Here is a 17,968-nt window from a genome sequence, read left to right on the forward strand (position 1 = left end):
CAGACCCTTCCTAAAATACATAAATGAGCCGGGTTCCTTTAGGGAACTGCCCCGGCTTTAGACGTCTGGTTACCCATACAGGAGGACTTCACACACCAATCACACAAGAAGGAAATTAGGTTCGTCAGAGCGATGCCCGTGCCACACACAAAAAGGAGCCCACAGGCTACTGCCTCAATCGCCTTGCTTTCACACCAAGGGTTTTTACCAAGGTGTGGTGCGGCTGCGATTGTGCAGATTTCACTCACTCAGACGCGGGGATGGGAACCCCTTGGTCGGCGATCCCCGGACGGAGACGGCACCCAGACTCAAAACACTCACAGGGAGGACGGATAGACACAGAGACAGGACAGTCCTCAGTCCGGACAAAACACAGAAATAATTACCTGACCAGATTCCTGATGTCAGATCCCGGGATCCCTACAGAACAGAGTGGGAACCAACAGTTCGATGGCGTAGACTTCACTGTGGCTGTGCGCCTTTCGTTCTAGTGGAGGACCGCTTGGGCCAAGTGCCCAGGTGCCGGCTGCCACGGTCGTCCTACAAAAAACAGTCAGGAATCACACAGCCCCAGTGAAGACGGTTGCCATCTCGGTGGAACCTCCAAATTGTCAAAGTTAGATTCAGGACTCACAATTTGTCAGACCACTCTGTTTATTAGCGCAGCGCTCTGCCAATAACATTCAGAATATGTGAGTGCCATGCAAGGCCTCAAGTCTTTTTATATACAGCTAAAAAGAGCAGGAGTTAGACAAAAGAACAAAGAAGTGAAAAGACAGGAAAAACAAAACCTGTGACACAGCATGCATATCCTACTTCCTTACTGATTGGTATCGATCTAAGGCTAATACTTTTCCAATTGCCCTTAAATCGTGCAATTGTTCTACCTGCTAATGTCTGGTGTTCTGACACCTGGATTGCAACATTCAACTGGAAACTTTGCTTAAAGGTGCAGACAACATTTCTTTAATTCTTTCTATTCTTACAATATAATTCATTCTACTTTCACAATAGCAACAGCAGAGGAAGAGAAGTGGAATGTCGTTTTTCAGATATCAAACACAGCAGTATCCCTTTTCTTCTTTTTTGTCACACTCTTCACAGAGGAGACAATATTATCCTCAATACCCATCCCAACATTTGTCTCAACATTGTAGAGGAAATTTTAAGCCTAAATCAAGAGGGAGACCACCTTCTTTTCATGAGTAGGTTCTAAATGTAAAATTTGACAATTTGCTACGCAGCTGCAGTCTGACAGCTCAACAAAAGTGAAATCAACTGTTTGAAAACCAGCTGTGCAGTCTTTCCTGCCATTGGGATTTGATAACTATGGACACGTGGATATTGGAAATGTTTCACAGCAGGTATGCCATATAGTGTGAGACTCTACTTTCCTCCACTCATGTCTGGTCAGGGACCCCTCCCATGCAAGTCTTCTAAGATCAGAAGTTCAAACTCTCAGAAATGAGAGCAGTAGACAAAGTCCCAAAGATATTCAGGGAGAAGGGTTTTTACTCACAATATTTCATGACTGTTGAGAAAGATGGTGGCTTATGTCCCATATCAGGATTCTAAATACCTTCATCGGGAAGTTCTGGTTTCACATGTTAACGTTGGCCTCCATTCTACCTTCCATTTAGTTGACTGCAGGGCCACCCAGAGGATTCAGGGGACCTGGGGCAAAGCAATTTTGAATGTGCACTCTGTTTTAACAAACTCTAGAAAAGAAGTTAACCAGTAAATGCTGCCTATAGGTTCGCAACCCAACAGGACCCAACTAAAGGGGTTGAGTTTAGGTCAGGTCAGAAAGCAATCCAGTCCTCTAGGACTCAGGTGAGGTAAGCTCTTATCATCTCTGCCTGCCTGTGATGTCAGCATGGTGGCGGTTGCATGCTCCACTCCTGCCAGCCGCCACCACCCCACTGTGCTCAGTGTGAGGTGGAGTGAGTATGCTGACAAATTGCAACACACACAGCACAGTAAGGCTGCAGTGGCCAGCATGAGTGAGGCATGCCGCCTCTGCTGCCCCAACCCCACAAGCAGGAGGAGGCTGGAGATTGATCACGGGCACAGGGTGCAGGGAGCACCACGAGACTGAGACCCAAGGATGAGGTGGTAGCGGTGACACTGACACAGGTTTGGAGGTAAGTATCTGGTGCAGGTTGGGTCTGAAAACAAGTTGATGCTTTCAGGTTGTGTTCAGATTGGTTGTGCCAGGGTCAGGTTCAGGTCTGGGTTTGGCTTTAAAATTAGGCCCAAGCAGACTTCTAATACTGTTAAATTGAAAAAAGTTTTCTTTATAGGTGGCTAAAAGGGGCATTCTCTCTTCCTTAGCCTCATACATAGTATTCTGGATTATTTACTTTATCGTAAAAAGTCAGTATTATCATTGTCCTCAGTTAGAGTGCATTTATCAGCCATAGCTACCGTCCACTCTAATAGGTTGGTGCTTATAGATGAATAATTTAACAAATTTATGAAGGGTCTAAACCATATATACCCTCCTATAACTGGGTACTTATGCAATTAATGCAACAACCTATTCAACCAGTGAGGGAAATGTTCTTTATTTCTCCTTTCACTTACAACAACATTTCTCGTAGCAATTACTTCAGCAAGAAGAGTTAATGAATTACAAGCTCTTATGGTAGATCTGTCATATAAAAGTTTCCAAAAGACAAGGTAGTGCTAGTCGTCACTCCTGTTTTTTAACCAAAGTTGGTGCAGATTTCTACATCAATCAGTCAATAAATTTGCCATGCTCCCTGCCCCAAAGTTCACCCCCATAGGGCTAAGGCAAGACTTCATACACTTGATATTAAAAGAGCATTGGCATTCTCTACAGATGAACAAGAGGCATTAGACATTCTCTGAGACTCTTTCTATTATATGCTGATGACAAAAAGGGTCAGTCTACATCTTCACAGACATTATCTAGATGGAATAAACTCTATATTCAGGAAACACATTCTTTACCTTTGGTTCCATTCCTTCAAAGGATTACAGCCAATTCCACTAGAATCAAGAAGGCTACATTATTTCCTTGCTTCAGTGTTCCAACTGCAAAAATCAGTATGGTGGTCACATGGAGTTCTATCCTTCCATATACATTACGCTCTCAGCTTGGCTTCTAGATCCTTCGATCTCTCTTTAATTTAGTGTCCCTTGCCCACCTTCCTAGAATGGGTACTTCTAATCAGTTTATCCCATTAGTGGGAATTTGCAGAAGCCACTCAAAGGAGAAATGAAGGTTACTTAATTGTAACTGAGGTTCTTGAAAATGGACTCAGCATATTCATATTCCCCATCTGCCTACCCCTCTTGCTTGGAGTCATAATCCATACATGGTGTTGATCAAGCAGTGGAAAGACCTGAAGTGATGGATCCCCATGCCCTCCTTTATAGCCTCACCCCTAGAATATTCAAGAACAGTGAAGGAAGGGGAAAGTAAAGCATTGCCTGTTAGGATCCATCTTCAGAGCTTCTAGGCCATCACATCCCATGAATGTGAGAAAAAAACTGATTATAAGTAATTACCCTTCATTTTCAGAACATCAGTTGGAAGAAGTCAGGGAAACAAAATAACTATTAAAGAAAACTAGCTGGAAGACTACATACAAAGACTTCTGTAGAACCTCAGAATTATGAACACCAGAGTTACAAATTCATTAGTCAACCACACACCTCATTTGGAATCAGGCAGTAGTAAGACCAAAAAAAGCAAATACAGAAATACAGTACAGTACTGTGTTAAACGTAAACTACTAAAAAAATAAAGGAAAAGCAGCATTTTTCTTCTTCATGGTAAAGTTTCAAAGCTGTTTTCAGTCAATGTTCAGTTGTAAACTTTTGAAAGCATAACCATAACATTTTGTTCAGATTTATGAACATTTCAGAGTTACGAACAACCTCCATTCCCAAGGTGTTTGTAACTCCGAGGTTCTACTGAACAGGCAACATCTATCCTTGGTACAACTCCATTAACTTCAATGAAATTACATCAAAGATGTATTTTGCATTCTGAATCCAAGTTTTGAATACGCATGGGACAGAGCAATCAATTATTAGTTCCTGATGCTCATCATAATGAAAAGTTGAGATGCTTCATAGGATTTCTATTTAACAACAATACAGTAGCTTACCATGCTGAAAAAACAAGTTTGTTAGATTGGTTTATATTTTAGTTCCATCTCTCTGTCAGGGTGGTCAGAAGGAAGTGGCTGGTAGTTGGGGTTGCCCCACCCTCTGTGTTTTGGCAAGGGGGAACATGAGAGCATACAGGGTGCCTCTGCAACCTTTTGCTGGACATTCCTAGAGAAAAGCTTTCCAAACTTCTGTGCAGAGGTCGCAAGCGCACCATACGAGGGATCCACATGGCTGGGAGCTCAAAGAACTTTTAGCTATAATGAACTTCAGAAGACCTTAGACTTTCTCAAATGCTTGAAATTATACTGTTTTCTGTAGTGCTTACGTGGAAAGCATTTGGTTTGAGTCTTAATATTTGTAATAAGGTACTTATGTCTAGTATTGTGTAATAGACTTGTGTGTCTGAATTTAAGATATTTCTAACTCTCTCATTTACAATAAAAGTACTTTACCTGGTATCATACGCAAGGCATGGTCAACTACTGAATAGGAGACTCTGCCCGTCTGTATGTAGAGATTACAGACAAAGAAGTGGTAGTCTACAGAAGTGGCTCCATGGTAATAAACAATAAGCCCCGGTCCTTCTGGTATTTTTTCTATACCATGAACTTCATAACCTGTCAAGAATACAAAGTACAATAATTTCAGTATTAGCTTTTTATAAGCTGTGATTTAACATAAAGCTACAGGAAACTCATTACTATATATGGGGAAGATGTTCCAGGAGTCAATTTTAGGACATCCAATGTTAGTCAATGTAATGATTAACATAACAATTAACTTCTTGGCTCTGACAATCAAACATTTCACTTCACAGTTAAAGATGCAGTGAGAAAATGGCAGCCTTTTTTTGCTCTCCCGGCATCACTGCATCATATGTCAGCTCACAGAGGCCTAAGTACTGGTGCAGTTTGAGTATCAGCGTTATTATTTAATTATTTTTGTAATTGCGGCCATGACTTAAAAGAAGCCAGGAACTGGAGGGGGCGGGTGTCCCTTTGCGCTAGAATGCTATTTTTATCTAATGATTTGTCATCTAAATCAGAATCTTTACCTTGAATGGTCTCCTTCTGTATAAGTCACTACAGTTATTTTAGTTTTGGACTTTTAACTATAAAAGCCTGGAAAAACAACAAGAAGGCTCATTCCGCTGACATTGAAGACTGAGTGCTCACACTAACAAAACCGCCAATTTCATCTACAACAATGAGCACCAGGCAGCGTATCATTGAGCTCTTATGGATATGTATTTCGAGTGTCTTTTTATAGTTAAAACATAGATCAAAACTCAAAGATATCTATCTCAACACACCATAGATACATCAATCAGAGAGAGTATGACGAAGACAACACTCAGATTAGGCATATCTCTGAACAGTATGATGCACATAGCCATATAACAATCTGATGCTTTCCATGAGATAGGACTTTACACACACAAGTTCCTCACCGAAATACAACACTCTCTGCGCATCTGCTCTCTAGCGGCATTGTGGAAGCAGCTTAATGTGTGCCAGCTGCTCTCCCTGCCGGAAAGTTATGCAAAGACTCTGTCTGGGCTGTGTAGGATAATAGATAATTTCAGGACCTCGTCTGCAACCTAGAACTCTTAAAAAGATCTTAGGTGCCTATTCTCATATTCACTATGCGCTTAGTTAAAAGGTAGACCTCAAATGAGAGATCACCAATAACCTCGTGTCAATGTGTCCATGACCTTTCTCATTACTGTGACAGGACCTAAGCCTATCAGCTCTGACCATATGTAGGGTTGAGAAACGACGCACATACATGGGATGTAAAATAGGGTCCAGTCCTCACTATCCAAACTATTCACACTGCGAAAAATGTGCTATTGGCTATTGTGAAATACAATTCCTGTGCCTTGGATGTATTTCCTGTCACCTTCCAGAGAAATAGGGAATAAGCCAACGAAAGAGTAAGAGCACTTAGATTGAATTGCATCCTGTACTGAGCATAGAAGCACTTAGCAATAGACACAATGGATATATCCACCCTATATGTTCTTCAAGAGTATTGCTGATATCCTGTAAACTATCAGTTAGGTTGTTTTATATGTTCCCTATTGACATGGTCTACATGTTCTGAAACTCTCCTAATTGTTGTACTAGCTGCTTGCCTATATCATCTACCCATATATGTTTGGGTGTAAACCAATTGAAGGTAAGGTGGAATATATAGTTGATATAAACCATTGTTACACTAGGAGGTTTAGGATGGCTTATTGTATTAGATAATAATTCAAGTAAAATCGATTGGCTATACCTTATAGGAACAAGCAAAAACTCAGCGTTTATACACTTATATAGTTCGCGGAGTCACAATATCTAGGAAGTAGTGAGGGAGAGGCACATGGAATCAGGTGACTTGGGGAATTGGGGCCAATGTTGGAGATACTGTTTGCACAAGGGAGGAATCGGAAAGCAGATGACGAGGAACAGAGACACAGTGAGAGGCATATGCGACAGGACTGGGAAGGGAGCAGCGAGGTAAGAAACTTGAGATCTATGTCTTTGCTGAAGTTTCACCCAATCCACATACATGTCGAATGGATTTAGCCCTTGTTGCGACTTTTCCGGTATATGCAATCTATCTGTTCATGTGAGAAGGACCAGGGAAGTAAGAGGGTGAAAGAATATGCCCCCTAACAGGCTTGAAGTATTTTGTTGGCAAAAATTCCAACAAAAAAGCGCAACAGCGTGTTCACACATGCTGACTTTTAGCAACAAGGCTGTATCAGCATAGCCTTGTCTCTAAAAGCTGCGTAGTGTAGACAAACCCATAGATGAGATTAAAAAAAATCTGAAGTGGGAAGAGGGGAAATTATCTAGAATTTGGAGGTAAAATCCGTGAGTGAAAGGAACCTCAAAACCCAACATAAAACCATGAAGCCACTGCTCATTGGAGTGTATGTTAAAAGACTGAAACAGTAATAAAACAATAGAAAAATCACCAAATAATTAGAATGATCTATAGGGTCAGAAATGCAAAGAAAGGCCTAGTTAATTGAAAAATACAATTTTTTCTGAACTCACTAACAGTTTAACTTGACTTAACAGTGCACTATCTTAAATATTGGCTTTGGAGATGCTGGGTTATTTTCTCTTGCCTCAGCCTGATAACTCAGGTCAGTGTGATAATCAGAGATATGTGAAGGGCCATGGTTTTCCTCTAAACCTTCTCAGTTGTTTCTCAGCCGTTTTTATGAGTCCAGACAGGCCTACCTTAATTATACTACCTCAGTGGTCTGCTATACCATATTACCAAGGTTCAATACAAAGTCATATAGAAGTAAAAATGCGTAACACAGATTTATCTAGAACTGCATTGATTGACTGCTGTGTGCAGTAATATAGTGACCCTGGGTCTTTGAATGAGGCTTTATACTTGGGGGGGAGGGGGGCGAGGAGGCGACCAGCAAGTCGGAGGCGAGCAGGTGGGCAAGCAGCAGGTGGACAAAGAGGCGAGCAGTGAACCAGCAGGAGTTCTAGGGGTGGGCATGGGGGTTTCTGGCAGTGGAGGGAGGAGGTGAAAGGAGGCGAGTGGTGGGTGGGGGACTGACTAGCAGGGATGCAACAAGGCAGCAGGGGGTCTGCGGGTGAAGATGGATGTAATGGTGGGGCTGAGCAGAGAAAGGGTGGGTCCTATTTTACTGCTGTGATCTGGTCACTCTGTGCATGCCGTTTCTTTCCCCTCTACACTGCAGGCTTCCACACACTGTCAGAGCCTTCCTAGTGTGCCATACATACAATTATTTGCTTTAAATGAAAAATTATTAATAAAGTATCACTCCCCCGCAACCTTCCTTTTCGGCCCACAGCTGTTTCAGCAGGGCAGCACTGGCGAAGGAGGGTTTGTTTCTGCAGGGTGGGCAGCGGTGGAGGGGGGAGACTGTTGTGTTTCAGGGGGCTGGGGAGGGTGGTGTTTCGGAGTGCGGGGGGGGGTGCAGGGTTCAGTCCTCAGCTGTTTTCTTTGGAGTAATATGGCCCTCTCTGCTTTACGAGTTGTGCAGGCCTGATCTAGACTCAATTGGCTTTCATAAATTCAGTAATCTCATTGGTCACGTCAAGTATGACCTAAACACAAAACCCATGAAGTTAGAGACTGTCCTTGTTCACTCACAGACAGTGAGGATATAGGGAAGAATACTGTTGGTAAATCAGACTTTAAAATGATAAATTTCAGTGACTGAGGGAGACACAGTCAATAGCTCAGATGCTCAGCCTGATCAGCACAATAAAAGTGAGCTGGTGTGAAAACTGCTTATCAAATCTACCTCATCAGAAAGAATCTACAGTGTTGTTTTCTGTGATGGGTTCCCCCTCTGTTGGGGAGCCACCTGAAACTGGGGCACCACTCAGCCCCCCTGACCCAGCAGCCTGGGCTCCGTCTCACACTGTGCTGCTGTGACAAGTTGCTAAGCTTTCCAAGCCTGCACTTTTAATCAGCATACACACAAGGTAGGGACACACCCAGTTGTAGTAACATGCAAATGGGCTCTCTCACCAGCCCCTGCACAGAAAGGCTAAACAGCTAGTCCACATCCCAGTTCCTAAGGCAGCAGGGCCGGTGCTACCATTAAGGCGAACTAGGCGGTTGCCTAGGGCACCAAGATTTGGGGGCGCCAAAAAGCGGAGCCTCCAACTTTTCTTTACAGTGGTTCCTCCCCGAGCGCGCGGTCACTATTCCATTTCTCCTGCCTCCCAGGCTTGCAGCACCAATCAGCTGTTTGGCGCCGCAAGCCTGGGAGGAGAATTAGAGCAGGGCTATGTGCTTGGGGAGGACGCGGAGCAGAGGTGAGCTGGGGTGGGGAGGTGCTGCATGGCTCTTGGGGAGGGGGGAGCCTCAGGCCAGGGGGGGAGCTGCTGCGGGGGTGGGGGCGCCTCAGGGTGGAGCGGGTGGGATGGGGAGCTGCTGCAGGGCTGGAGCTGGGAGGGCACAAGGTGGAAGTTTCGCCTAAGGCACGAAACTTCCTTGCACCGGCCCTGTAAGGCAGCCATCCCCCTTTGGAGGGTAAACCCAAAATTATACCATCTTGTGCTGCACAGGGAACTGTACAACATAAGCTCATGAAATCTCTCTCAATGTGGAGGAATCTGATAATTTTAATCTTTCATCATATAGAAGCTTTTCCATGGCTTTAGTCCTCTGCAATGTCCTTCTTTGGAACTATTCTGTTTCTGCTTTATTATTTTTGAGAAGAAGCAGTGAATGGAATTGAACTTCATATTCAAAATGAGAGTATGCCATCCAGTTTGTGTACAATGCACATCTATTTTTGTCCAGATGTCCACTGTGACACCTTTTTCTTAACTGGTTACAATTTATTTAGAAATATTTTATGTTCATGAGTAATGTAGTTCAACTTCTGCATTTGTCTACGCAGAACTCTTCATTCTGGTCTTACATGGGCTAGTGCTTAAGTAACTGTAGTAATGGCTCAGGTAGGGGGCCAGGAAATGGTGTTGGTGGACTCAACACCGTATAGAATTGGCATAAAGGAGCAGCAGGAAGGGTTGGATAACATATATATTATATTAAATAATACAAATATATTCAAACTAAATTGTTTGTTTAGCATATGCAGGGATCAGTATTGCACGGAAGGAAGACATCAAATAATAAATCAACTGTCAATTCAGAGAAAGGAGGAAAAAAGCATCTGCACATTAAAAACAATCCTAACTAAAAGCCCTCATATCTCAAAATTAAAAAATCTGCAAAGAAAAAACTTTTAGTTATGCACACTAATTTTCTTTGCTTTGGTAAGAGTCTGTACTCCCTTCTTGACCTTCTGGGTGACGGATGTGGAGAGAATATTCTGCTGAGATCCAAAAAATCATTTAAAGCTCTACCTAGCTCTCCAAACAACGAGGTATCATCAAAGTGTGCTTGGATGAGGATGATCCTCATTGTAGGATCTTTATCTGGTACAGCCCACCATGTGTTTTAAGTAGCAGAGGGGTAGCTGTGTTAGTCTGGATCTGTAAAAAGCAACAAAGAGTCCTGTGACACCTTATAGACTAACAGACATGTCTGTCAAAGTGGATATTCACCCACAAAAGCTTATGCTCCAATACGTCTATTAGTCTATAAGGTGCCACAGGATTCTTTGTTGCCATGTGCTTTAAGATTCCAGAATTTTACATAGGAGACAATCAGCCAAGAATCTGGGAACAGCACAGGCCAAGCTGTATAACAAGCTGGAGGTTGTCTTTTTCTGGGGTGGGGGTTCCTATTGATTACTTCTTCTGAGGTTGAATGAGGAATGAGATAGAAAGCAGTGCAGACTATGGCTACACGTACAAGGGCAGCTCTCAGAACAAGAAAGGAGGATCCAAAAATGTCATCTAAGAACACGCTTTCAAATTTTCAGGCACTGACTCATTAACTCCAATAGACTTCCCGCTGCATCAGCTGAGCTGTAGGATGGAAAAGTTGGTCTTTGAAATTGCAGAAAATGTGTAAGCATCAAGTCCTATTGCATTTGGTATCACTTTAGTAAAGTTCAGTTGATGGACCTTTGATTTAGTTAACCCATGTCTTTTTTTCCCCAAAGAATATGCATTTCATCATTTCTGAACTTTACAAACCAAATTAAGTGACAAGGGGAAAGTAGTTTACATCCTGGGTCAATAGCTAACAGAGAAGCATGTAAGTGCTTTCACAGTGAAAGTACTTTTTAATTGTGGTAGCATGACCAACGTAAAAATACCAGTCTCTACTGCATGGGAAATAGAGATTTAGAACTTAGGAACAATCATTCTGGGTTATTTAAATAGGAAAAGAAAGCTTGTGGTCTCCCTCAGACTCCAAGGGACTAGCCTGACTGGGCCCAGGGACTTTGTTTGCTGACTCTGATTTGTGGAGCTCTGAGCTAAGGCCCTGAGGTCCCCCTTATGAACTTTGTTAAAAAGACTATTACCTCCCTGATCTTCTTGAAGAAGACATATGTGTTTTATTAATTTTTTTTTTACTTGCCCTGTCTTGAATCCTTTACACAGTAGCTTATAAGAGATCTACTCTGGTCTGTGTCCTATTCTGACTGGCTGCACATGAGTTTCACAATGTCCTACCCAGACTCTGTTTGGAAAGACAATTCCAATACCACATCGTGTAGGCAATTCACTCCAAGTGCCAGCAGAGAGTGTAGCCAATTCACAAAAATATGCCAGAGGAACATTTGGTAGCAGCCTCCCAACAGTCGGGAGCAGGCAGGATAACCCAACTATAATGGCCAGAGTAGTAGATCTTTGTGTATGAGAAATGCTGTTTTTCAAGGAGCATCTCTTTCTATTTTATTCCAGACAAAGACACCAGGGATACCTGCTTTCATTAGTGATTTTTACTTTAAAAAAATATAAACCAAAGTTTTTTTAAAAAAAAATATTGAATGCTTAATGCTTTTTTTGCCTCGGTCTTCACAGACAAGGTCAGCTCCCACACTGCTGTCCTGGACAACACAGTATGTGGAGGAGCAGCCCTCAGAGGTGAAAGAACAGGTTAAGGACTATTTAGAAAAGCACGGGTTCAGATCTAATGCATCTGAGGATGCTGAGGGAATTGGCTGATGTGATTGCAGATCCATTGGCTATTATCTTTGAAAATTTGTGGCGACTGGGGGAGGTCCCAGACGATTGGAAAAAGGCAAATATAGTGCCCATCTTTAAAAAAGGGAAGAAGGAGAACCCGGGGAACTACAGACCGATCAGCCTCACCTCAGCCCCTGGAAAAATCATGAAACAGGTCCTCAAGGAAACCATTTTGAAGCACTTGGAGGAGAGGAAGGTGATCAGGACAACATGGATTCATCAAGGGCAAGTCATGCCTGACCAACCTGACTGCCTTCTATGATGAGATAACTGGCTCTGTGGATATGGGAAAGCAGTGGACGTGACATAGCTTGATGTTAGCAAAGCTTTTGATACAGTCTCCCACAGTATTCTTGCCAGCAAGTTAAAAAGTATGGATTGGATGAATGGACTATAAGGTGGATAGAAAGCTGGCTAGATTGTCGGGCTCAATGGGTAGTGATCAACAGCTCAATGTCTAGTTGGCAGCCAGGTATCAAGCAGAGTGGGGTCCCTGGGGCTGGTTTTGTTCAACATCTTTATTAATGATCTGGATGATGGATGGATTGCACCCTCAGCAAGTTTGCAGATGACACTAAACTGGGGGAGAGGTAGATACACTGGAGGGTAGGGATAGGATCCAGAGTGACCTAGACAAATTGGAGATTGGGCCAAAAGAAATCTGATGAGGTTCAACAAGGACAAGTGCAGAGTCCTGCACTTAGGATGGAAGAATCCCATGCACTGCTACAGGCTGGGGACTGACTGGCTAAGCAGCAGTTCTGCAGAAAAGGACCTGGGGATTACAGTGGATGAGAAGCTGGATATGAGTCAGCAGTGTGCCCTTGTTGCCAAGAAGGCTAACGGCATATTGGGCTGCATTAGTAGGAGCATTGCCAGCAGATCAGGGAAGTGATTATTCCCCTCTATTTGGCACTGGTGAGGCCACATCTGGAGTATTGTGTCCAGTTTTGGGCCCTCCCCTACAGAAAGGAGTGGACAAATTGGAGAGAGTCCAGCAGAGGGCAACGAAAATGATTTCAGGGGGGGGCACATGACTTACAGGAGAGGCTGGGAACTGGGCTTGTTTTAGTCTGCAGAAGAGAAGAGTGAGGGGGGATTTGATAGCAGCCTTCAACTACCCGAAGGGGGGTTCCAAAGAGGATGGTGCTCGGCTGTTCTCAGGGGTAGCAGATGACAGAACACGGTAGAATGGTCTCAAATTGCAGTGGGGGAGATCTAGGTTGGATATTAGGAAACACTATTTCACTAGAAGGGTGGTGAAGCACTGGAATGGGCTACCTAGGAAGGTGGTAGAATCTCCATCCTTAGAGGTTTTTGAGGTCTGGCTTGAAAAAGCCCTGGCTGGGATGATTTAGTTGGTGTTGGTCCTGCTTTGAACAGGAGGTCGGAATAGATGACCTTGTGAGGTCTCTTCCAGTCCTAATCTTCTATGATTCTATGATTTTATGAATACAAAATAATATTTAAGGACTGAAATTACTAACAGAATAGACATACCACTCCAAATTTACAAAAATTACATGTTTTAAAATATAGTAGGTCTGTCAAACAATTAAAAAAATCAATCATGATTAATCGCAAGATTTAAAAAATCACGATGAATCAGTTTTAATCACACTCTTAAACAATAACAGAATACCATTTAGTTAAATATTTTTGAATGTTTTCTACATTTTCAGATATATTGATTTCAATTATAACACAGAATACAAAGTGTACAGTGCTTTCTATTTATTTTTATGACAAATATTTCCACTGTAAATACAAAAGAAATTGTATTTTTTTCAATTTACCTAACACAAATTCTGTAATGCAATCTCTTTATCGTGAAAAGGCAACTTAACATAACTGCACTCAAAAGTAAAATAGTGTAAAACTTTAGAGCCTACAAGTCCTACTTGTGGAGCACGCTGTCAGAAGTCTTAAAAGAGCAACACTCCAATTCTGAAACTACGGAGCCTTGAATCATCAAAAAAGAAAATCAACCTTCTGTTGCTGGCATCTGACTCAGATAATGAAAATGAATGTGTGTCAGTCCGCACTGCTTTCGATCGTTATTGAGCAGAACCCGTCATCAGCATGGAAGCATGTCCTCTGGAATGGAGGCCAAAGCATGAAGGGTCGTTTGAACATTTAGCATATCTGGCACGTAAATACCTTGCAACGCCAGCTACAACAGTGCCATGTGAACACCATCAGGTGACATTGTAAATAAGCGGGCAGCATTATCACCCGTAAATGTAAACAAACATTTTGTCTTATCGATTGACTGAACAAGAAGTAAGATTGAGTGGACTTGTAGGCTCTAAAGTTTTACATTGTTTTGTTTTTGAGTGGAGTTACGTAACAAAAAAAAATCTACATTTGTAAGTTGCACTTTCACAGTAAAGAGATTGCACTAGAGGACCTGTATAAGGTGAACTGAAAAATACTATTTTTTGCAAATATTTACACTAAAAAGATAAAAATAATAATACAAAGTGAGCACTGTACACTTCGTCTTCTGTGTTGTAATGGAAATCAATATATATGAAAATGTAGAAAACATTCAAAAATATTTATAATAAATGTAAATTAGACATCTATTGTATAACAGTGCAATTAAAACTGTGATTAATTGCAATTACTTTTTTAATCAAGTTAATTTGTTCTGAGTTAATCGCTTGAGTTAACTGCAATTAATTGACAGCCTTAAAATATAGTTATCAGTGAAGTATCTGACAAAAGCTGGTTGGTTTAACAAAACATGGCCTTTTAATAAAATAAATACTCCAAGGGAGGGGATATTCTAGGGCTGTTTTCTTGAGACAGGAGGTTGCCTAATAAAGGAACACACTCTATGCTGGAAGTTTTGCTTGTTTTAACGTACAAAGAGTAGATTCAAAGTCCTGCATTTCTCCTGAAAAAGCACTGGTACTATAGGTGAAGCCACATCAGTGATAAGAACAGTGAGACATTTTTAGATAAAAGTTAAGTGTAGACAGCCAAGGAGTAAAACAGCATCAGCTATCAAGAGCTCGTTACTACCTCCTTGGGCTTAAGAACCAATAGCTTAGACCAGTGTTTCCCAACCGGTGTGTCATCCCAACTGGTGTGCTGCGGAATTCTTTAAAAACTATGCATAAGAACAAAAATACCTTCCCTTGTATTTTATTGTCAGAGCCAGATCGCACTCTATACTCTTGCTTTCCAGGGCAAGGGCCCTTGTAAATATTATGCATGTGTCACATTCCATTCCCCAAACCAAAATTAAGCTAGCAAATTTGAGTCCTGTGGAGTGGGAGGAGAGGGAAGGAAGGGAGGGAAGCTGCCTTCTGATTGGCTTTCTTCCTCACTCCCTCACCGCCTCCATGAGCAGAGCAACTAGTCAGAGCTCAATCTCCCTCCCCCCGCCCATATCCTGTGTGAGCAGTGGGTTGGGTCCTCTCCCCCCACCCATGCAGCTGCTGGCCGGGGGTAAGGGGAAGAGCCCCTGGCGCTGCCCTCCCCACCTGGAAGTGGAGCAGGACTCCAGTGCAGCCCCCTACCATTAGGAGGTGGGGAAGAACCCCAGGAGAAGCAGAGGTGAGGTGAGGGGTATGGGCGGTGTATAACAGAAGCTGAGGGAAGCTACCCTTCCTCTGAGGGAAGCTACCCTTCCTCTGTCCTTCCTCCCTCCTCCCCAAACATCACACCCCTGGGGGGAGGAGGGAGGAAGGGCAGAGGTGGATTACTCCACTGGTCGCCGGGGCCCATGCCCAGGGACCCTGGCCAGTTTGGAGCCCATGGAAAAATCTCCCCCCACCACAGCCCCTGGGCTGGAGAAGCTCTTGTTCCCTGCCACAGCCCAGGGCCGCAGCATTTTTCCAGTCTTAGGGCAGCAGCAGGGGAGTGGGGAGGTAGGAAGGAACAAGTTGGGGGTGGAGCCTCAGGGGAAAGAAGTGGAGTGGGGGCAAAATGGGGGCAGGGTCGTGAGGGAAAGTGCGGAGGGTGAGGCCATGGGTGGGGCCAGATGCGGAAGGGGTGGGGCCTCGGCTGAAAGAGGTGGGGCAGAGGCTAGCCTCCCCAAGGGGAAGCTTCAACCGCCGCCCATGATGAGGGGCCTGAACTGGAGGGTGGCGGCTGAGTGTGAGATGGGGGAACTCGGGGGATGGAACTAGTGGATGCTGAGGATAGCTGAGAAGGCAGAATGGTGGAGCCTGGGTGGGGTGTGTGAGAAAGGGGCTGGAATGGTGGAGAGTGAGGACAGAACTGATGGGGCTGGGTGGAGTGGAGCAGAACTGGGGTGAGGTGGGGGCTGAACTGGTGGAGGGGGAGGACAGAACTGATGGGGGCTCAGCACAGAACTGATTTGGAGAGTACAGACTGTGAAGCCAAGGGTGATAAACAGCTTAAATCAAGGTGATAAGAGGGCAAGTTTATTTGGAAACTATATGATGGTGTGCCTCAAAATAATTAAAGGTATCAAGGTGTGCTGCAGCAGAGAAAAGGTTGGGAACCACTGGCATAGAGTTGAAAACCTCCATCATTCGTATTATCTTTGATGGCTCAAAATGCCTAGGAAATGTCAACCAATTCTCATATCTGTCAGTGAACCCCATCTGAGTGTAACTATAGTTCAGCCACAAAATGTTCAGGATACCAGTTTTTAATAATAAAACGATAGCACCTCACAGTACACAATAAAAAAATATTGTTAACAGCACTTTAAAGACACCTTTCAAAAATATTCATAAACTATCTTTTGCGTCAGCCTGAAAACTGAAATTTGTTTCCTAAATGAATTTTCCTCCTCCTTTCATTGCTGAGCTATTGGAATTTCTTTTTTACTCCCATATAAAGTTTGCTTTGAAAAAGGAATGCACAAAAAAAGTACATGGAATGGAATTTTTAAACACATAAAAGAAAATGTAGGTCAAACTTGGGTCCTATCACTTTTCAAAACGTCCATATAGCAGGGGTTCCCAAACTTGATTCACAGTTTGTTCAGGGTAAGCTCCTGGAGGGCTGTGAGACGCTTTGTTTACCTGAGCGTCCACAGGTACAGCCGCTCGCAGCTCCCAGTGGCCACGGTTCGCCGTTTCCAGCCAATGACAGCTGCAGGAAGCGGTGTTGCAGCTCCCACTGGCCAAGAAACAGTCCCGCAGCTCCCATTGGCTGGGAACGGTGAACCATGGCCACTGGGAGCTGGGAGCTGCAAGCGGTCGCACCTGCAGATGCTAAGGTAAACAAAGCATCTCGTGGTCCACCAGGGGCTTACTCTGAACAAGGCGCAAACAATGTTTGGGAACCCCTGTCATGTAGTCACCTATTGCAATAATATATATTTAGTGTTTAAAGGGGAAAAAAAAATCTCTTACCATGCCATAGCTTTCCATACATACTAATTATGCGTGACACCATTAGCCTTCCATTGTCCCACGATTTATTGGAAAAATCATCATCTAGGCCGTTCTTTCTCTTGTAAATGTGAAGGCAAATATTACAAAAGGCGCAAACGATAAACCAGAGTAAATGAGGAAAAAATAATATTGAGAGTGACACACACAAAAAGGAGCCCATATAATTTGGATAGTTGTAGTCCAGACCAATCCATTCTTTTAATATGTAAATCGGCCAGGTTGAGTTGGTCACAGATTCCTGCCCTGAAGTATAGGATTCACTTTTACTTATCATCTTCTGTTTAAAGAAGAATTAGGCAAATTGAGTCAAGCTCTCTTTGTAGTCAAGGCAGCTTCTTAACTTTGCCCCTAGAAAGAAAGAACACACTGTCATTTATTCCTACTACTGCCACCAGAGAAATTACACATGTGCTTTCATTATGTGTAATTAATTTCATTGTATCGGTGTCCTTTTGCTATGTTGCTCCTAAGCAGGTGTTGCTGTTATGGGGAGTGTCAACAATTTATAGTAGGGAACATGTTCCCTGGGGAAATGTTGTGTTTAAGTTGTTACAGCAAACAAGCATCTACTGTATCCTGTTTTTCTCATGTGAAGTAGGACTTTGACATATGCTTATGGATGCATACACAACTATTTTTAAACACATTGCAGTAGTGCCAGAAGAGCATCAGCAGAAGAGGGGACTGACAGCAGCAGAGGAACCCCTGAGCAGTGATGGACTGAAGTGTCGTGAAAGACCTGTGCAACAGAGTCGCGGGCAACCCTGATGGAGATTAGGGGTGGTCAGGGAGGGAGAACTAAAACTGATAGCTCAGAGAGAAAAGAGT

General features: G+C 43.2%; 1 protein-coding gene across 1 annotated transcript in view; it reads right to left on the reverse strand.

Moving 5' to 3' along the window:
* LOC116836623 (DGAT1/2-independent enzyme synthesizing storage lipids-like) overlaps positions 1-17,414 on the reverse strand; it is a 55,200-nt gene extending 37,786 nt beyond the window's left edge. Inside the window, exons 1-2 of the mRNA XM_075063402.1 lie at positions 17,099-17,414; positions 4,599-4,763 (exon numbers count right to left, since the gene is read on the reverse strand). Of these exons, the coding sequence (XP_074919503.1) occupies positions 4,599-4,763; positions 17,099-17,414 (481 nt within the window). The remainder of the gene's footprint in view (positions 1-4,598; positions 4,764-17,098) is intronic.
* Between the last annotated feature and the right edge of the window lie 554 nt (positions 17,415-17,968).

The sequence above is a fragment of the Chelonoidis abingdonii genome, chromosome 2 (genome assembly GCF_003597395.2).
Source record: "Chelonoidis abingdonii isolate Lonesome George chromosome 2, CheloAbing_2.0, whole genome shotgun sequence".
Lineage (NCBI taxonomy): Eukaryota > Metazoa > Chordata > Testudines > Testudinidae > Chelonoidis > Chelonoidis abingdonii.